General features: G+C 26.3%; 2 protein-coding genes across 4 annotated transcripts; both read right to left on the reverse strand.

Annotated features, from left to right (window-relative positions):
- Positions 1–170: 170 nt before the first annotated feature.
- LOC145967327 (lipid storage droplets surface-binding protein 2-like) lies at positions 171–4,031 on the reverse strand. Of its 3 annotated transcripts, XM_083092122.1 has the most exons (5): positions 3,914–3,965; positions 2,823–2,860; positions 1,666–2,000; positions 1,074–1,323; positions 171–996 (listed from the first exon to the last, which is right to left on the reverse strand). In XM_083092122.1, exons 2-5 carry the CDS (start codon positions 2,848–2,850, stop codon positions 740–742), a joined length of 870 nt encoding a protein of 289 aa, XP_082948248.1. In that variant the 5' UTR covers positions 2,851–2,860; positions 3,914–3,965; the 3' UTR covers positions 171–739. The 3 variants fall into 3 exon arrangements, with proteins under 3 accessions (XP_082948248.1, XP_082948249.1, XP_082948250.1); XM_083092123.1 differs by lacking the exon at positions 2,823–2,860 and having other exon boundaries at positions 3,914–4,031; XM_083092124.1 differs by lacking the exons at positions 2,823–2,860; positions 3,914–3,965 and adding an exon at positions 2,442–2,585.
- A 2,458-nt stretch (positions 4,032–6,489) lies between these two features.
- Positions 6,490–20,922, reverse strand: LOC145966422 (lipid storage droplets surface-binding protein 1-like). The gene is made up of 11 exons (XM_083090468.1): positions 20,756–20,922; positions 18,582–18,720; positions 18,165–18,350; positions 15,388–15,580; positions 14,946–15,115; positions 13,378–13,635; positions 13,034–13,135; positions 12,720–12,841; positions 7,910–8,231; positions 7,559–7,772; positions 6,490–6,879 (listed from the first exon to the last, which is right to left on the reverse strand). The coding sequence occupies exons 2-11, from the start codon at positions 18,708–18,710 to the stop codon at positions 6,611–6,613; spliced, it is 1,965 nt and encodes a 654-aa protein (XP_082946594.1). The 5' UTR covers positions 18,711–18,720; positions 20,756–20,922; the 3' UTR covers positions 6,490–6,610.
- Positions 20,923–22,796: the final 1,874 nt, after the last annotated feature.

Here is a 22,796-nt window from a genome sequence, read left to right on the forward strand (position 1 = left end):
TTGATTTTTTTAATAAACACGTTTAACTTTTTTTAAATTTTCTTTAATCTCTCAGTTGGATTTCTTTGATGCAATATGTATTTTTTAGATTAAATAGAATGAAACATATATATATATATTTTTTCCAAAATTATATTTTTTAGATGATATAGTGTTATATCAGAATACTCTTTACAAAATATATATCTGCCTTTATTCTTTATAAATATTTGTAACAATTCTTTAAAATGATATGTGATGTTTGTATATTATATATAATCAATAACATTAAAAGAATTTTCATTTTTCGTAAGAAGAACTCCAAATCAGCAACACATCGCTGAGATTTACATCAATATAAAAACTTTTACATAAAAATATTAGTAAATCAACTACATGACTTATTATTGATTACAGAATCATGTGATTTACGTATAGAATATACGAACATTTGAAAAAGCTAACAAAGCTAGCAAATTAATTCATTCGTCGCAAAGTGCCATATCGCAATATCTATAAAAATATAATTTTTTTCGTGCTTTGATATATATTTTACATTTTTAATAAAATCATTTTGAAAGAAATAGGTAAAAATCTAAAATAAATGTTATATATAAGACATTTTTTAGATTTTTGAATAACTAAAAATTTGCAAATGTGTTATTTTACGTTTCTCTAGATATGAAAATCCTACGGAATGGATTCATATAAATCGTAAATTAAATTGCAATGATAGAAACGAATTAAGCGAACTTTGAGCTTATTTCTTTTCTTCATCCTTTTTCTCTGTTGAACTGTTTGCCTGGTTTTCATCCGTTTGCTTCTGACCAAGGTTCAAAAATTGCGTAAGATGAAGAATAGACACTACGCTGGATATATATGTCGCTACATCTTCCTTTTTTACTGTCCTCAACTGCGCAGCAACGGAATGATAAACGCGATTAGCAGTTTTTGTCGACAATTGACCGATTGTTTGTACTGCGTGAAGCACTTTATTTTCTTCTGCTGAGATTGGGCCTGCAAAATAATCGTCATTAAGAACATTACCTGTCTAATACAATGCAAAAAAGTTTGTGAAATTTTTGAGAACATACTTGATGTATTCTCTTCTCCTTCTACCGGTGGAAAGTAATGATCTAATAAACGATTGACAAGCACACTGGTGTTGTCAATGCCTTGTACAGCCATGTTACCGCATTGTGTGTTTAGGAGCTCGTTCGCCTTAGCTATACTAATCTCCTTCAGCGTAGACGCCTGTTGCGTAGCTGATTCCTTTGCTGTGTTCAATTTCTCGATGGTTGGTTGCACGGAGCTGTTCATAACTGCCTTTGCGGCATCATAAATCTGCAAATACAAATGTCATTTTTAATTGATTTCATGATTAATTAAACAAATATGTGAATTAATTAAGAATTATTTTATATTTATTAATTAATTATTTTTAATTTTACTACATTTGTCTACGTATTTTTATATATTCTCTTGTTTTACTAATTTTTTTAGAGAAAGATATTTAAAAAAATATTAACGATAAAATTATATTCTATTATATTAAAAAAAAAAAGAGATTATTTTAAAATAAGTATTAAAAAATTTTAGTGTGGATTTTTTAAACTCGTTTATACAGCTGCCAAACGTTACGTCGTTCGAGGATTAAAAGAAAGGACAGGTTTCCTTTAACGTTACCTGCTGAGGTGGTTTCTTCACGATCGGAACTTTTTGTTCGACAATGTCTAACCCCTGACATAGCTTCTGGTCGACGGCGTTGATTTGTCCTTCGAATTTCTTGGCCAGAGGGGCCGTAAACGGCACTGCTGTGGCAGTTGCATAATACAATCCTGCTTCGGCAGAGCTCAACGCCCAATTTACCAGATGATGGGAATCTTTAACGTAAGCATACGTAGAGCCCGTCTTCTCGATCGCCGAATAAACCACCGGAATATTTTTCACCCGGTCTATTACCTCAAGATGAGGAGTATTCGCGGGATTTGGCGTGGATTTATTTGCATCCGCCATTCTCTCTGCAAAATTATTAATATATCAAATTAGTATTTAGATTGCTGCTTTAAAAATTGGCATATATCAAATTTGTGAATTTTGTTGAAAAGGATCACATTAAATTATATTCGCTGATCTAATGTGTACAAAAAGAGCTTTAAAAATCGTGCAGCCTTTTAAAATAACATTTAAAAATTTGATTTATGCCATTTTTTTAATATACATATATAGTTGAGTTCAAAATAACAATAAAGTGACATAAAAATTATAATATATAAAATTATAATATGTAACGAAATTATACTAAGTGCAATGCAAATATAAATTAGATAAATAGTATATGGTTTATATTTCTTTTTAATTTTAAGTAAACAGTTTTAAATAATGATAATTATATTTGTCATGTTCAAGTACATTTGAACATTTTAAATGTAAATACGCATGAGTGAGCAGAGACTTCGTACCTTCGATAATTGATGAGTCAAACTTGTTATTTAATTCGTTATCTATTTTGTGAGTTCACAAATAAAATGTGAACTTTGATACCATTACCGATAATAACCTTTTCTCCATCTTTTTTTTAATGTATCTATATGTGCGATCGGCAAATTAATAAAAAAAAGAGAAACCACAATCGGTGCACAGAAAATCTATTGCGATATTATATAAATATATATATATATATATATATATATATATATATATATATATATTTAATGTTTCATAGACATTTATTGACATGCATGTGCGAAACAATGTCTCAAAAAGAAATTGCACAATGTCAGAAAGAAAAATTATTGTAAATAAAAGTGCGAATTTTATTATGCGAAACTAATGTACTCAACTCATCATGAGATTATGCGCGTGGTACATGATTCATCCGCTAGAACAAACGAGAAAATAATAGAGCACTATTATTCCGCATTTAAATTGTATTGCTGCTGTATAAGACATAGCAACAGAACATTCTTTGAAAGTAAATATGTTTTCCATACTTGAGCAGCGCACATATTTCTTGATTATTCAAAATATGTTTGTCCAAGGAAAAAAGCTTTGCTTACATACCTTTTATAATATATTTATATTTACATATTTTTTATTTTAATTTCATTAATTTAAAATTTAATTTTACGAATTCTTTTTCCTTCTTATAATATTATCTTGACAAACTATACATATAAATAAAATTATATTAAATTAAATATTCTTTTATTTTAACGTGTACATGCTATGCATTATCGAAAAAATTTGTACAATTTTTCATGCAACTTATATGCATGGAATTAATGCATATATACACGTTTGAGGCAGATGCAATTTTATTTACACAAAATTATTTACACAATAGATAATCATTCCCGGGGATATGCATGACTTATCTGCAATATTGATTTAAATGATAATTTTATATCCAAGGACACAGAATCAATATTGCATACAAACTTCCTCTTAGAGAAAAGATTATATTGATGTCTGTTGTAAAATATTCACTTTAGATCAAGCTAAAACGTACGATACACATTACTTATAACGAATGCGATCAATGAAATATTATACATTAATGTGTATAATAAAAAATAATATAATTATATTAGGATCTTTACTATCCATTTAAAATACAATAAAAATCATATTTGTTAATGTAATTAATATATTTAATTATTGCTCTATTCATTGAATTAAATTAATTAACGTAGAATCATTTATTCGTAGTCACAACAATAATACAAGAAAATAATAAGATATAATAAGATATAACATATTGGGTGATATGATATAATAACATCATTTTCTTATAGTGAAATAGATTGTTTAGAATATTGTTATATGGAAAAATAGTTTTACAATGCAGCGCATATATATTCTATACCTGCTAAATTTTTAAATATCAGTATCAATGCTACTGCTTTCACGTTTTATTTTATATTATACTTACTTTATGGATGACTTGTTGAACAAATTCGTTGAACACTAAAAATCAGCTATGAATCACTGAGTTGTACGAGGCATGGAATGAGACTGGCGTTATATCGTGTGAGAACTCGTAAGTACCTGACAATGAGAATATTAGGTAGGGGGGATCGAAACAGTGACGTCGAAATCAAATGTCTCCTGAAAATGAAAGTAATAGTAAAAATTATTTTATGTTTATTCTTTTTAATTTTCTTACCTTAATTTTTTATTAAATTTTCATAAAAATTTATAAATTATAAAAAAATATTATTATAGAATTATATTGGGCTCCGATTTTAATATAAAAAATTTTTTTAATTAACAAAAAGTTTTATGTTTATTATTTAAATCGTCACTTATTATAAGATAAAAATATAAATAAGTAATAGTACTCTAAATGTTCATATATTTATTATAATCTTGTTTCTAATTATTCTCTTATTAGCAACAAATTGTTAAAAGTTTAATATTTTATTAATATATAATATTGCGTATATAAAAATTTTTATTTTTCAATAATAAAGTAACAAGACAGAAAGCATATATGACAGTGCAAATATTTCCAAGCAACATTAAATGAAAAAATTTTTGTCCTATAAAGAATTCAAATTATAGAGATAAGACTTTTGTTATAATTCCAATAAATAAAAATATTAAAAAATTAAAGAAAAACAAATATATCATCATTTTTATTGTAATATTTAGAATTATTTAATTATATTTTATGTAGTATTTTCTCTTTTTAATTATTTGTTTGTTATTTAATTATTTGAAATTTTTGTTAGTAAATATGTAATTACATAATTTCAGTGTTAAATAAGATGTTTATTAAAATTGGAAAAATTCTCTCTTTTCGAAAATTTATATTTAAGTTTTATTTTTAGTCTTTTTTTATAGTACAAACTATATATATAACTATATATATAGTATAATTAATTATGTATATATATTATACCATATTGCTTGTTCGATTTTATTAGGCAATAATTTGTTTCATGTACTTTTATAGTCGGGTTCTACGTAGCATATGTACGTCTATGATATCATTTGTGCTTCTGCGCAGTAAGAAGAAACGTGCAGCAATATCCATGACGTGGCGGTCACACTCTTACTTACATTCTATACATGTAAAAATCAAAGTGAATAGCCGATTGCGTTGACCCTAAAAATAATAAGCGAAAATCATGAGACTGTTCAATGTGCAAGTCTGACGCAATTTTTTTCTTTTAATGTTACTAGAAAATATTTGCATTATCATATATACGTTTCTCTCTTATTAATTGATTAATAAAACAGAAATTTTATCATACGCAATAATGTATATTCTTAAAATACTAAATGTTTAACAATTTATTGTTAATGAGAGAATTATATTATAATTAATATATAAATGTTTAGAATGTTTTATTGTACTTATTTATATTTTTGTTGTAAGAATAAATGATTCAAATTATAGGGCTTTTTGTTATAATTCTAATAATTAAAAGAATTAGAAGATTAAAGAAAATAATAAAAAGTAAAATATTCTCCGTTTTAAATATTGTATTTATTATTTCGGAATGTAAATTATTTCAGATTCAAAAAAAACAAATGCTTTGTTATTAATATAATTTAAATAATAATAATAATAAAAATAATAATAAAATTATGATTATGATTAGATCTTTGTAGAATAAATGTATTGATTAAGAATGTCAAGAAGCACACAATTTTTACTGCAGTTACATTTATTTGATATATATATAATATTTTTAAATACAATATATAAAATTAATATACAAAATTAATATGCAAAATATGTATTTATATTTATAGAAAATATATACTCTTTATATACTCTATATATATTCTTATAACATTATGCAAAGTAATAACAATTATGTGTGAATTTTTTGAGTAATAATTAAAAAAAAATCATGTAGTAATTTAAGCAATTTCAGTATATCTGAATGTCCGACTGAACCATTCTGTATATATAATATAATATTATGTTTATAATATATATGTATGTATATAATATGTATATATGTATATATGTATATACGTATATATAATATATTAATAAAATATTTAAAAGTGTATAAAATATAGTTATATTTATACATCAAAATCCAAATATAATAATTATCTGAATATTTCCTGACTACTTAATTTTTGTATTGATTAAGTTGATGAATAATGTAAAAAAAATATATATTTTAATTAATATTAATGGCAACGACCACAAAAGTTTATATATCTTATAGATTATAAGAGATTATTTTTTCATACTGCATATACACGAGTAAAGAATATACACAAAATATATAAATATAAAAAAAAATTTATCTATAATCTCATACTTCACAGTTATAATCTTATAATTATATTTTTTTCAACTTTTATATTTATGGAGCAATGTAGAAAAATGTGTACGCATTAACAATTATTGATGCAGATTTTAGTACTTTAATCGCTTCCAATGAAGGAATAGCAAATAAAATATATTGCCGTACATTAATTCAATTTTTAATGATACACAAACTAATTGTAGAAGATAATAAAAACATAATTATGAAAGATAAATATAAGCGATATTTAATTTTAATATACATAAGTATAAACGAAACTAATTTTAGGACTTAAAAATCATTTACAGAAAAGCTGAAAAAGATAAAATCAAAGAGATTTAAAATTAAAGTTATTCATTCTTTTCTTTTTCTTGTGATTCTTCTTTTTTTTCGTCGTTGACAGGCAGTATTTTTTTGTCAACTGTGTTGAGATACTTGGTAAATCGAAGAAATTTAACTAAATTGCTGATGTAATCTACTAATAAATCATATTTGTTGATAATATTCAACTGCTGTATTATGTTAAAATACACACGTCGAGCGGCTTTATTGGACAAGTGACCTAATGTTTGTAAAGTATGTAATAATTTGTCCTCTTCTTGTAAGTGCAAGTCCTCTTCTGCAAAAAATATTTAAAAATAAAGGTAATATATTTAGAGAAATAACATAAAGATTTGCATTGTAAAATTGAATCCGTATTCTTGTTGTACATATTTAGCGCTAATCCAAACTGAGATTTTCAATTCCATTTGATTATTTTATAGAATATAACAAAATATAAATATAAGAAAACAATTACATATATATATATATATATATATATATATATATATATAATATAAAACTTCTAGATACTAGAAAATATGCCAGTTATGCAATAAATTCAAATCTTGATGATTAATTACAAAACGGGAAAATAAAGATTTGTTGTAATGTAAAAATTTGCTAATGTAAAAAATCTATTGTTGAAGCATGAAACAATTTATGTATGAAAAAATTAATATTAAACTTTAATTAGAATAAAAAAAACAATAGCATAATAAATAATAAATTACAACACGACTATAAACTCTTAATGTTGTGTTAGCTTTCACTAACTTTCTCGCTGACGCACGAAAACTTTCATTACACTATATTTCTTTTTATTGATTGTAATATTAATATATTGAGATTGTAACAATCTAATACATCAAGAACAGAGGAATTCAATTAATTTGCACTTACAATGTATTATTCGATATAGTTTAGATAAATTTTTGTTTTAAATTATCGAGAAACTAAAAATATACATGGTTTACCTTGCTCATTTTCTTCTTCTGTTGCGGGGAAAAATTTGTCAATAAGCTTATCAACGACAACAGCCGTGCTATCTAAACCTCTCACAGCCACAATGCCATAATGCGTATCGAGAATTTGGTTGGCTTTATTCCAGCTGATGTCTCGCACATTTGTTGCTTGTGCGATAATTAAATCATTTATATACGAAATACTCAATGTCGCTTTCTTCAAGATCTGAAGAAATATAGTGAATATAAATATAAATAGTACATATTTTACTTTTGTGATGGTGTTTCGAAAAAACCTGTTTAAATACGTTAAAATTATGTGTTTTTAGACGAATAAATATTTGAATAAATTAAAATTCATACCTCTTCAGGTTTTTCCTTCACTAGCGGTACTTTTTCTTCAATCTTGTCGAGACCAAAACATAATGTATAATCGACGAAGTTTATAGGACTCTCAAGCATCTTTGCTATAGGCACGGCTATAGGCATCATAAATACTGCCGGTTTTGACGCGGCATTAAGTGACATCTCAGCAATGGTGAATGCCCAGTGCACTAGCTGATTCGAATCTTTTACCCTGAAATAAGTCTCTGCGGATTTGACCAATGCCAATTCAACAGTGGGTAATTCCAAGACACGATCAAAGGCCTTTAGATGAAGAAGTTGCGCTATTTCTGTCGCCATGCTTTAGCACAGTTATCACACGATATACGAAAAATATCTGTTGAAACAAATTTTATAAAAGTGATTTAGCATATTGATCTTAATTCGAGAAAATGTTTAAAATTAGTATTTTAGTTTAAGATTAATATTATAGAAATATAAAGTATGTGTATGCAGTAACTCATTTTAGAGTAAATTAAATCTTTTTTTTTAAATCGAGTAAATATGACTATTTTACAAAGTAAAATGTTTCTTTATAAAGAGAAAGAATCGAAAGATAAGCAAACGGAAATATAAATATAGAAACATTTTTGAATATATATATATATATATATATATATATAAAACATAATATTTTCGAATTCGATACAATATATATATAAAACATAATATTTTCGAATTCGACACAATATCCTTGACAGATCAATAGACTCTAGATATATCCATTGTGATTGTAAGTTGATGACCGTGAATATACATTATATATATAATTATTTTGAATCATTTTATTAAATTTAACATTGTAATAATTAAATGCGTAATAATAAAGTGACATGATATACGTAACTGTTTATAAATAACGTACGAGTTTTTCAATAATATATAAAAACACATAATTAATAAACACGATTTCTCTCATATATTTTAATTGAAAATTTTTCATAAATCTAATTGTAAGGATTTATTATATAGAATTGTTTCTACTGTCCAGAAATAAGATTTTGATAATTGAAGGTATTAAAGGTCACTATTGCTAAAAATAGTACTTACCGTTTCAAATAATCGCTACCTCGATCAGAGTGTGATAGTTCACCGGCGTAGGTCCCGAACGCGTCTGATATTGTCTGATACTGGAATACGAATGCTGCCGTTGGTCACGTATGGTATGGTGAATGGCTTATAATGTGGAGAATCTCTTGCGCAGTAAACGCGGTTTGAATGAGCCAATAACTGACTGAGCAAAGTACGACATATGTAACTGCCTCTTCCAGATAGAAAATTTCATTAGATTGCATATAATAGAGAATTTCTCATTAGATCAGATTATTAATACTTTTCTGAAACCTTCTACATTCCTTCTGAATGTGCTAGCATTCTCTTTCGAAAAAGCGAAAACCGTTTCTAAAGGGTAGTGAAAAAAAAATTGTAGTGCGTTTTTTATTTTATTACAATAATAAAATTTTTTTTTCTTTGTTGACAAATTCCAATTTCTATTGATTAATAATATGTTACAACTACCATACATATATGATATTTTAAACAAAAAATAATATAGATATTTTTAATAAAGTTTTTGAAGTTTCCTTTATATAAAAACCTTTAATAATTTTTACATATAAAGATCTTCAATTAATTTTACATATTTATAACATTCAGCCTCAACTTATAATTGTATTCAATTGCACCATTCGATCGTGGCTAGATAATATATCACTTTTTTTAGAAGAAGTAGAATACGCATATAGTAGTAAATTGTATAGAATAATATATCAGCCATAGAAAATAAAATTTTTCAAAAGTGGTCCTTTTTACTTATATGTTTTATATGTATTATATCTGTATTTAAAATTAATTAATAAAATATTAATATATGTACTTATATGTTTTATATGTATTATATCTGTATTTAAAATTAATTAATAAAATATTAATATCAATTAACTTAAATCAATATAAAATATATTTTTTAATAATTAACCAAAAGATATATCTTAATACATCTTATAATTTTTACGCGAATAAGTTATGAATTATAATGAACTATAATGAATTATAAGTTATGAATTATAATGAAAAGTATGTGAAAAGTAATTGATGTGTCTTTAAACTTATGAAATAATGAAAATATTCCACCTTTATGCTTTTCCTTACTTCCATGTAATATGCATCATATTTCCATGTATAAAATGAAGAGAAAACAAAGTTTCTCAGCGCGTCCCAGTCACCTATGCGTCTGTGCAAAGTCCGATTCATCTACATCGTTAGATCATGCCTGTGTTATCGTGACTGGCGCGATTGTATGGCACATAAAATGTTTTAAAATTATCAGAAGAATTCACATCCGGATTTCACTAAGAATACATTATCTTGACGTAAAAAATATTCTCTTTTAAAGGATTAAATCACAAAAACCTGAAATATTTTATTTTGAAAATTATAATTTTATTTTTTTACTATTGATGCAATCATGAATGTATAATATTACGCAATATAAAATTAGAAATTATATTACTTCTAATAAACATAATTGTTAGAATAAAACTATAAGCCAGTTTTTGAAAAATTTGTATTAAAATGTCACCTGAATTATATTATCATTTGAGTTTCAAATGACATTTCACATAATCTGAGTTAAAAATTGATTTAAGAATTAAGAAAATGTGTGGAAATACATATTATTTATATATATATATATATATATATATATATATATAAATTTTATATAAATTTTAATATTTATATATTTCTTTTACTGCGCTTTTCATGATAACAATAATTATTATAATACCAATTTAATCATAATATTTAATCATAATATAATTAATAAACTTTATCAGAATATAATTTTCTTAAATTATAAAACACATATATAATTTAATGTAAAAAAATAATCAGTAAACTGAAAAAATCATTAATTCTAATTTATATCATTAATTCTAATTAATTTTTTGTATTATTATTATATTATTATTAAACTATAGTCATAATTTATCTGAGTAACCAATTCAAGGTTAAAATATTTGTCATCAGGATTTCACGCGCGTAAGAAACGATTTAATTAAATTAAATTGTCATCATTCTCGTAATCAACTTTGTCGATTAAATTCCAAAGTTTATAAACATTTTGTCTAGACAGTACGATTTATATAGATAAGCTTTTGCGTAATACATCAAGAATTGCAAATATAATACATTTCGTTCGTCTATTTTAATCATTTAGGTCATTCTTTCGAGAATCTTGCATTTTCGTTGTATATTAATGTGAATGTGTGGAAATGAACTATATAAAATAAATGTTATTATAAATATAGAATATTATAAGTATTATTTAATTAGCACATGAGACATTTTTTAATATATGCACACATTTTATAGTATTTTATAACACTTTATAACATTAAAAAATCTTAAAATATTAAGGAGAGAAATATTATTTTATATACAAATGTGCGTATATAAAAATCTCTCTTCAAAACATATTTTCCGATGTCAGGGATATCGGAGCATTTAAATATATATGCATATTATTATTACATTGTAACATAATTATATACTCATATTTTGTATATAATATGTGCATACTTTTAATATTGATGCAATATTATTTAGATGAAATTATTAATGATATTTAATCAAAAAATCGTAAAAAACAAATATTACTTTCTAAAATTAATATATGTCAACATAATAATTGTAATAATAGTAATTAATTAAAACACAATTGACATTTTGATTTATACTCAGCAAATGAAATGTCAATTGTGTTTTAATTAAATACTGTTATTACAATTATTATGTTGACATACATTAATGAAGGAATGTGTTAATATGTAAATGCATATATCAGAGCATATACACACAACATGTATTTTCCATATATTTTCCATATGTGATATGTGCTTAAATTCATGTGTTAAGGCATGCTGTTGCCGAGTGTACATCGAAAGTATGTATTTACAAGTTGTTTGAACAACAGGAAGATCGAGATAAAAATTCTACAACTGCTTAAGATTTCTCCACTTTCACTAGAAAGGAATCTAAAGAGTAGTGAAAACCGCGAGATATACTAATATGTATGTGTGTATGTGTGTGCATGTGTATGTAAATATCTCGACCCTGAATTTCAAAGTCCATGATTTAAATAATGTGCAAAAAATAATCGACGCGTATTATCTGTATTCAAATCATGTGAGTAATTGTAATTGTAATTTGATAATTATTGCCTACTTTTTGAATATTATACTTAATTGAATAAGATAAAAAAATAAAAGATATTTATATAATGATAGATAGAAATGTATATAAATTCTTTTAAAAATAATTTTATGAGAAATTAAAATCTAAAATCTTGGATGTACGTTTAATTAAATTTTTATTTATTTATTGAATAAAGAATTATTTTTTATCTTAAATGTTTGAAAGAATAAATAGGAAGGAAAAAAGAGGCAGCCTGCCATTATGATTAATTAAAACGGATCTTTATTTCATCATTCGTACTTAATTATCGTGCAACGAAATAATGTAACTAAAAAGGCACAGTATAAGCACGGCACGGATACATTGTGCTAGTGATAAGATATATTTGTTTGGATTATTGAGTATAGACATGTAAAAGTCTACCTCGTAAAGATAATGATGTAACCACGATCGATGGAACATTATATTAATCAGCGAGCAGCAGCTCACGCGCGGCGTGATTTCTATTCACATATCTTTAACCTTGTAATTGAAAACCATACCGGAACGGAAGAAAGCCGCACGTAGCAGTTTTCAGGCGAGACTCGTTCGTTACTCGATACCATTTACTGGGGGACTGGAAGACACCGACATATAGTTGCTGTGGTTCTGCTGGTTTTGTACGTGTACCTTCTGAAGGCTGGGACGACCAGCCAAGAACGCAGCAAATTTTTCCTACAAGGGTAGGAAGAAAAATTTGTCTATATCGAGAGTTCATTTTATATATATACATTAAATTTCATGTGTAGGAAATTTTCAATACTTATAATAATATATTAATAAAATAAATTAATCAAAAATTTATATTATATATATTTATGTTATATATATTCATATATTAATATTATATAATTAGTATGTACATACCAATAGTAAACTCGCAGTTGAGTTCAACTTCTCAATAGCAGAACGTATAACGGATATTTGTTCTTTCGCCGTTTCTTTGTTTTTATTTATAAGTGGTGTCATCTAAAAATTCACATGCATGATATAAAAGTACTTTAGTTAAGGTATACTCCACTAAGATACTTAATAGAGATATTTTATTAAAGTGTGCATCATTTTTCTTACGATTAGTTCAAGAAGTATGCGATCGCGAGAGACAATAACATAACTTCTTTTTGTGCACATCAAAATTATTGCATTTTATAATTGATTGAGTTAACGCAAATGCAATGATTTCAATTGAATTAATGTGAAATTGATGTAACCTTCAATGAGGCATCGGCGATAGCAAGCAGTTGATGGGAAAGCCGAGCAAGTAGACGACCCAAACGTCGTGGGGCTTTAACCGCCAACGCCGTCGTGCCATTCACTAGATGCACTATGCGTCGTGAGGATTCACGTGTCAGAAGTACTAGCAATTGTTCGAGCGTGGTTGGACGTGCCTGATTTTCGGGCTCAGGTAGACTCAATGTGGCCCATAACGCCTTGGCCTTTTTTAGCGCTAATTTTGGATCTGTGGCTATCTACGCATATTACGATTGTTACTCAATATGCATATGATTTACGATAAGTGGGTGCGCGTCTCGCGGGAGAGATATGTATTACATAGATATGTAGGAACAAGATCACGAGAACACAGTAATCACAGTACAGAAAATATTTCCGATGAGACAAGTTTCAGATAGATATTCAATGATGTAAATACTCGATACGATGATTTTTTGCCGAGTTATACGCATTTGAAGAAAAAAGCCGCTTTTTTCTTCAAATGCGTATAACTCGGCGAAAAATCATCATATCGAGATGAACAAAAAAGCATTTTAAAGAGGAATCTCTGTACTATCATATGTTTTTAACCCCATTGACCTGCGACATTTGATTCTCGCCACGTGTTATGGCAAACTCAAACAATTATTTTTCAATTTTGCATGTTCTCGTTTCGTCATTATTTTTAAAAATGTTATCTCGCAACATTTCGGAGAACCTAGTTTTAAAGTAGAGATTTCAAACTTTATTTTCATTTTATATAGACCTTTCTATCTTTATTATTTACAAAGTTATCGTCATTTGAAATTTGGTGACTTTTTTCCAAATTTCAAGTGTACCGCTTTTTTTGGAACTGAGTGTATTTACTATATGTGATCACTGGATGTTTTCGTGATCTCAGCCATATGTCTATTTCAGTAGTTTTATCTATCAAAGCGTACTTTTATTCAAATTTTAGAAAATTATTTCTGATTTTTACGATGAGAAAGAATATGCAAGGCAGAATTTCTGAATATTACAGAATTTTATTTTTTTAAACGCATAATTTTATTATTTGTGTGTATATACGTATTTATAATCATATAGTATATTAAAATATTTTTTTTTAATCTAGAATCAAAATATTCTAAACACATCATAAGGAAATTTATCTTAATTAAAAAGTTATATGGTTATCAAACATGTTATATATTTATAACTTCTTTTTCGGGCACAGAGCGCATCAATAAATGAATCATTTATTTAATCAACGTTTTCGTCTTTAAATTAACTGTCGCGGCAATATTTTTACGAATCAGCAATTTATTTAGCATAAATAACATTTTTCTTATCGCAGTTGTGATAAATATATGTGATTAAAGTTTAAATATACTGTTAAAAAGCGAAAAAGAGTTTCTATGCAATATAATGCAATAATGTGTAATGTATAATGTAATAATGTGTAATTATAACGATTACCAAATGTATAGTATTTATGTAAATGATGAAATTTCTCTAATTATTTCTAATTATTTTTAATTATTATGTGAATAGACAAATTATAAATTGATTAAATGTCGAGTCTTACCAATTCTACCACGTATAAAAGCACATGAATGCATTCTGTTCCTTGTTCTTTAAGCGCACGTGCTTCGGCCAAAGTGCGTTGCGTTAATCTCTTTTGTAATTTACGCGAAAATCTTGCGCCATGTTTGATAGTTCGTGTCGTTTTGCTTACCGATTCAGTAGGACCGACCTCTGAAAAATAAATTATTGAAACATTTATTGCTAATTAATTAATAAATTGTAATATAATACTATCGTTATATACTGCTCAATTCTATGCAATACGCGAGTGCAAAACGCAATGAAAAATATATCTAAAAAATATAATATATTATAATATATTTAAGATATATTAAATATAATATATTAAATATATATTATAATATTATAATATATGTATAAAATTTCACAGAATTTTATGGCAATCTATTTAGGCTTATTACCGGCGTATGCAAAAATCTTACCATCTATAACTTTATCAGTTGAATCTCCCGGCAAATAACGATCCACATACTTATCCGCAACTGTCAGCGCACCATCCAATCTATCCGCGGCGGCGTTGGCAGCTTGACTACCAATTTGTTTGACACTTCCGGCACGCTTTAGAATCGGTTTTACAATGTTCTCATTTACATATTCTCGCGTGTTCAAATACATCTTAAACGTAAAATATAAAAAAAAACATATGCTGTATTAACATGTGATAATTCAATCAAAATTAATCAACAGAATAATTAATCATTTTCTTAACTCGCTAACTCTTGCGAAATCTATTACAGAACCCTCACTTATTTACTTACTTTTTATCGGCCATGTATAATTAATACATATACAATTTTTATTTCTATTTATTTCTTAAAATATCTTTTGTTCAAAATTAATATTCACAAGTTTTTGTACATTAATAACAATACGATAAATAAATAAGTTAATAAATATTGTTATAATTATATATACATACATATATCAACACATATATGTATAATTGTTTACTGATATGAATATATGCATATAGTTATATCTCATAAAGTTATATTCCATTATAAAAATATGTAGGAGAGATCGGGGACAAAAGTAACATTTTTTGTATTATAGGTCACTAATTAATTATCGTTAGATATAAAGAAAAAGATTATATGTTAAAAAACTCCATTTATTGCTCTATTATTATACCTATATTTCAATCTCAAATGATAGATATTTAAAGAGCTACTACAGCTTTTCGCAAGTACGTTGATTGTTACTTTTATCCTGGGACGAAAGTAACATAGTCTGGGGATAAAAGTACTAGTTCTTATTTTCGGGAAAATAAAATAAATATGACTTTTTTCAATTTAAGGCAATTTTTATTATAATCTTTTATTAAGGGGTTATACCTAGTCAGCAAGTCGAAAAAAACGTATTTTTGAGGAATTAAAAAAAAACTGTTAGGTATTTTTATTTCATCGATTCTTTATCATAATATATATATATCAAAGAAGTTTTCATAATTTTTTCAATTAAAAATATCGAGAAATGTAGGCACAGTAGCTATTTTCCAGAAACATCTTTTTTCGGAGGCGCTTGGCGGTGAGCAAGATTGCTCGGAGCTGGATCATTTGAAATAAAAAATTCAAAAGGATTTAGCTTTCGTATGAATTGATCTAGTCGGTGAACGAAGGATTTTACAAAAAATTGATTTTTGACAATGTGACAGACGTTTGACGCAAAAATACGAATTTTTCGTGTTAAAACTTTTCGTTCTTTTGTTAATAAGAAAAAAAGGTTTCATCAAAATTAAAATTCCTTCGTTCACCGACTAGATCAATTCATACCAAAGCTAAATCCTTTTGAATATTTTATTTCAGATGATCCAGCTCCGAGCAATCTTGCTCACCGCCAAGCGCTTCCGAAAAAAGATGTCTCTGGAAAATAGCTACTGTGCCTACATTTCTCGATATTTTTAATTGAAAAAATTATGAAAACTTCTTTGATAGATATATATTATGATAAAGAATCGATGAAATAAAAATACCTAACAGTTTTTTTTAAATTCCCCAAAAATTTTTTTCGACTTGCTGGCTAGGTATAACCCCTTCAGCAAGATAACTTTTATTATAAATTTTTTTTGTGTATTATATTATATTAAAATAAAAAATAAAATAAATATTTATTTTTATCATCTTTAAAAAACTTAAAAGAAATAATCTTTGTTAAGCAAAATAATTATAAGTAATATCATAAAATAATTATACTTAATATCATACCAGTTTTGTACTTTTTTAAGTCTAAATAATAGTTTAATTCTAAATAATAATGTAAAAATTATATGATAATTACTTATACAAAAGAGATTGGTATCTATTCCGAATCACAATTATGGCATACGTAATAAAAATCGCCTTTGGTACAATTATTATGACCAGCCCTTATACTTTAAGCATTGAAACATGTTACTTTCGTCCACAGAGTGTCGTGTTACTTTTGTCCCCAAACACATTTTTTAGAATAAAAGCATTATAATCTAAATATGATGCAAGACTTAGCCAAATCAACTATAAAAACTTATGAATACATTTTAGAAGAATACACCGACAAATAATTACGTCAATATATATACTTTAATTAGGCATAGATACAAAAAAACTAAAACAAGAAATACTTAGGTGAATAATGCAAATACACTAATTTCACTCCTGCATGTGCAACCGGCGCGATCGTTCTACAACAATTAGCTGAAAAGGAAGAGAATCGGGGCGTACGCGTTTGACTATACAGGGTGAGTTTTTTATCTTGAGACATCGAAATATCTCAAGAAATACGCATCGTACGAAAAAATGTCCGTATTAAAAACTTTTTATTTTCGAGGGGGAAAACCGACCTCGCAAAAATTAACCCCCCCAACCCCTGGGGGTGGGGGGGGAAACTGAAATTTCAAATAGGAACCTCTATTTTTTATTGCAGATTCGGATTCTCCATTAAAAAATACGTAAGTTTAATCCGAAAAATTTTTTTCGATTCGCGACAGATGGCGCTGTAATTACAAAAAATCGAAATGATATTTCGATGTCTCAAGATAAAAAACTCACCCTGTATAGTACAAATTATTCAACATATTGTGTAGTTTATTACGAGGCTTGTTACTTTCATGACGTTGTTACTTTTGTCCCCGGTCTCCGCTATATATATGTATACCTCCAGAAATGTATATATATCCATATCAAAAAAATATTATATTACAAAAAGGAATTTGAAAACTTACAAGATGAGGAGGAAGATGTACAGCTGGTACTCTTTGTTCAACAATATCGATACCTTTGCACAATAGCTGATCGATTGATGTAATTGGTCCATTGAACGCGAAAATCGCTGGTCTTGCCGTTGTCGTTGCAATCGCTAATGACTGCTCCGCAGTATCCAAGCTCCAATTCATTAAAGAATTTGAGCGCTATAATAAAAGAAATGGTGCTCTAGCCAAGTTGGAAAAAAGATATTTTATATTAGGATATTTAATTTAATTATTAATTATTTATATTTTATTTATAATTTATATTTTATTAATATGAGCTCATTTTTCAATGAGAAAAGTTTTGCACAATCTTATATCTTCAAAAGCGAGATTTATCAGTTTCTTAATGACAAATGATTTCTTTATAACATGTAATATAATTTTTATTACCTTTATTTTTCTATACACATTACCAGCAATATATATACCGCTTTCCACCATGGGAAGACTCGAAATTCTGGCAACAGATTCAAATTGCGGCAAATCCGAATGCCGTCTTCTCACGTCTACTCGTGCCATATTATAATTACTGCAAATTAACAATTGATAAGTTAAATTAGTGCCAATTGATAGTTAAATTAGATTGGTAAACAAGCGCAGAAAATATAATTAACATACAATTCATTTTATGCGTGTTATTTATACATTTCAATTGTTTTATTTTTTATTATGTTTATTTTGTTGTTTATTATATATATATATATATATATATATATATATATATATATATATATAAAAGATTTATTATAATAATTTTTCATAATTAACATCTATTAAGCAATTTTTAATTACATACATAAAAAATGCTTAAGACTATTTCTTAACATTTTTCTTACTTCTTCAGTCATTATGAAGTTTATATATAAATGTCGTTATTATATTTCATTTTATTTTTAACGACTCGTTATTAAGAAATATAATATTAAATTTGTCCAAATAATACCTCAATTTTTTGACGCTATTTCTAATATACTCTTTTATTTAAAAAAACTATCAAAATATATAATTTTTTCAATGATAATTTTTTTACATATTGTTATAAATTGGAGAGAAGTATATCACAATTTTCTATATTTTTTAAAAACAATGAAATTAAACAAAAATAATTTTTATACATTATTAATTTATTCAATATTCGAAATTACACAAATTATATTTCATCAAATTACACAATCTTGTTCCATATTAGATCCTCATTGACAGCACATATTTAAATAACAATTGGCATCACGAAAAAAAGCAACAATAAACTTCGATATTTTTGAACAACATGTTTCTTTTACAAGTAAATAATTAATCATGAAATTCATATGATTTACTAAATTATACAAAATTTAAAACTGATTCCTCATACATACATTCATACACAATATATTTCTCTTTCTATTCAATTTCTGTTCAATACATCTAATTTATACTGATGTCTCGATAAAAAATAATTTTATTTTTTTTCCTTTAATTATAAATTTCATATTATTACGGACTAATATTATTGCGGTTAATAAAAAATGGATTATATTGCTAATACATCAGTTGGAAAAAAACATGTGTTTTGTTTAAATATAAATTATGACTTAAATGTAAATGGAATTATACGTTCTTTAAAAAAAAAACCAGTTGGCATCGAAGAACAGATAAGGGAGGTCATATTGAGAAGAGGATAGTAAAAGGAGATTTTGTTTCGCAGTTAATATCGAAGCTTTACATTTCTCGATTGCGAGCATCAAATCTCTTAATTGAATTAAATGCCGAATTAAAACGATGAATTGAAACAATTTGACAAGTAGACTGTAGATGGACTTGGCAATAAGATGTAAAAATAAATTCGTTAAACTCATTAGCAAGAGTCAATCGAAACTTTTAGTGTGTATGGAATTACTTTCACCTGCAGTTTATTATAGCTATTTGAGAATGATGGATGTCTGGAAGAAGAAACTATCTCCGGTGAAATCTGCGAATGATTATATGACATGCTTTCCCGCAAAGGTCAAACTTCCTATGCATATGCAGCAATTGTGTTTGTCACGACTTACTAAATTTGATTCGAAATTTCTTATTTTTTAAATAAGTGTGACGTATCTATTTAGCTATTTGTTTATTTAGTTTAATATTCTTGTTGTTTTCATTTTATCGTTTGGAATAGATACTATTATTATTGTCTCTAATGTTAAATTCTAATCCGTCTAATTCTAATATAACTATACATTATCGATTATACTTGTTATTGATCAGAATAAATAATGCGATAAATTACTTAATTCATTATCTCATGCTTTTTCCTTTTTTTTCTCTCGAGGGCTCATCAATTATGCTATTTCTTGCACAAATCGCACAGATGCTTCCTTCTTTTTTACTTTGTTTTTGATTCTAACTAATAACTATATAATCATTTACACATTCTAATTAATAATTATATAATCGTGTTGAGACATTCATACAAACACAAATATATATATGTATACAGAAATACACAAGTTCATAAAAAGAACGTCGCGACGTCAGTCACACAAATCCGGAGTAGATTCTGATCGGCGGAGATTACGGATGTTATTAAACTTTCTTACCTGAGGATAAAGCTGAAGCTGCAAGGAATATGATCTGAAGATTTTTTTATAATTATTGTGTAATGCAGCCAACTCTCTCTTACGAGTCCTGTAACCAACAAGACGGCAGAAAACTTGGCCTTCCGACCGAAGATCGCGCCGTTGACTGCACGTCGAGAACTGCAAATGATATCTCATCGGTTTGACCTATGACATATCGATTATATATGGACACTGTACACGCACAAACAAAAAAACTTATTCTAGTTTCTCTTCATCGTTTCTTAGAGACGACTTTTTGCACGATATGTCAACTTGATTTTCTAGATTCTTATAAAAATGCAATAATTTACTGTTCTCACACATGTGTGAGAATCATAACTGCAGTTATAATTTATTTGAAAATATTCAAATATATTATGTTAAAGTTTACATTAAATACTAATATATACAATTATTTTTACGAATATTATTATTGTCTGCTTAAAATTCTAGAGTTTTTTCTTCTTTCCAAAAATACTTAGTTTGACAAGTTAATGATTAAAAAATTAAGAACGTATATTATTTTTTACTAGCATATGAATATAAAAAATAATAGTATTTTTTAATGTTTCCGAGATCCAATGCAATTATTATTGTTCATCTTATCAGTTAAATATTGCGCCATATATTACTGACACTTGCGTCTTATTATATAGGGTTATATTATGCTTATCATGGCAAGTTTTGGATGAATACGAGACATCGCAGACTATTTATCTAAAGCACTTAATAACAAGTATTCATGAAAATGTAATAAAGGAAAATAAACTACGGAAAATTTGAAATTATCGCTCACAGACGCTCTTAATTGCTATGCAAAGTCCACTTCGCACTTCTATCTTCATAAAGATGACCATCCTATGGTCATGCATTAATATAGATTTATTTTTTGCTAACTTCTACTTATCTTAGCTGTGTGTGCTTTACTTATCTTAAAATATTGTGTAAGTTGCTTTACTTATCTTAAGATATTGTATAAGTTGTTTAATAAATGTATAATTTAAAAAAACTGTCTTTATTTTTACATTATTTTATTTTTGCAGTATATTATTTTGTTTTTACATCATTTTCCTTCAGTAAGTACAAATTAAAAAAATTTCACAGAAAGGAATTGTTTAAATATTGTACGTTTCTTCGTCATCGTCAGAGATCAAAATACGTCGATAATCCTCTTACGCCAGAATACCTTTTCCTATCCGTCATCTTCTATCTCTTCAAAAGCTTTTTAATTTACGCAAAATATGAGAAACGATAAGCTGTCCCCTCAGCTAACAAGAAAATAAATGGTTAAAAATATAGCGTGACCATAAGAAGTCAAAAGGTTGAATTAATGAAACAATTGTCTATTCTCTATTCTATTCTCTATTGCCTATTGAGAATAAAGTATGTCACTAGAATCAACTGATTTAATGTCAACCAGAAAATTGTGTACTGGAAATTTATATTTTAGAAATTGTGTTAAAGTGATTTTTTAATTGACGAAATTTGTATATAATTTTCACGATGGTTTCAATATTCTAATAAATGATTAAAATCTGATAATTAATTTGTTCAAAGTTTCTTGCATTTTGACATATCTGTTTGCTCATATTTGTATTTATGTAATCTTTTGAAGGATATAAATTTACTTAGATGACTATTAAAAAGTATAAATAAATTACTTTTGAGCAATTTATATATTTTCGGGAAACATATACATATAATAAAATATTATAAATCCGAGTATTATATAATTACAATTAAAATATTAGACGTAAATCATAATTATAAATTTTTAATAAATTATAAATTTTCTTCAAAGCAAAAAATAAGTAATCTAATAATTAATTAATCTTTCATTAATTATTAATTTACTTATCAATATTTTTTTAGAATATTATTAGATATTTATAGATATATCTTGTTTGATAAAGTTGTTTTATTTATCTAATAATTGATCAAATAAAAAGCTAATAAAAGAGCAATAAATAATCTATCCAATTGATTGAAATGTCAACGCGGTTGATACTACAATACTACT

This window comes from Camponotus vicinus, unplaced genomic scaffold (genome assembly GCF_025532165.1).
Source record: "Camponotus vicinus isolate PSW18456_S1 unplaced genomic scaffold, iyCamVici1.0 SCAF_2, whole genome shotgun sequence".
In the NCBI taxonomy this organism is placed as follows: domain Eukaryota; kingdom Metazoa; phylum Arthropoda; class Insecta; order Hymenoptera; family Formicidae; genus Camponotus; species Camponotus vicinus.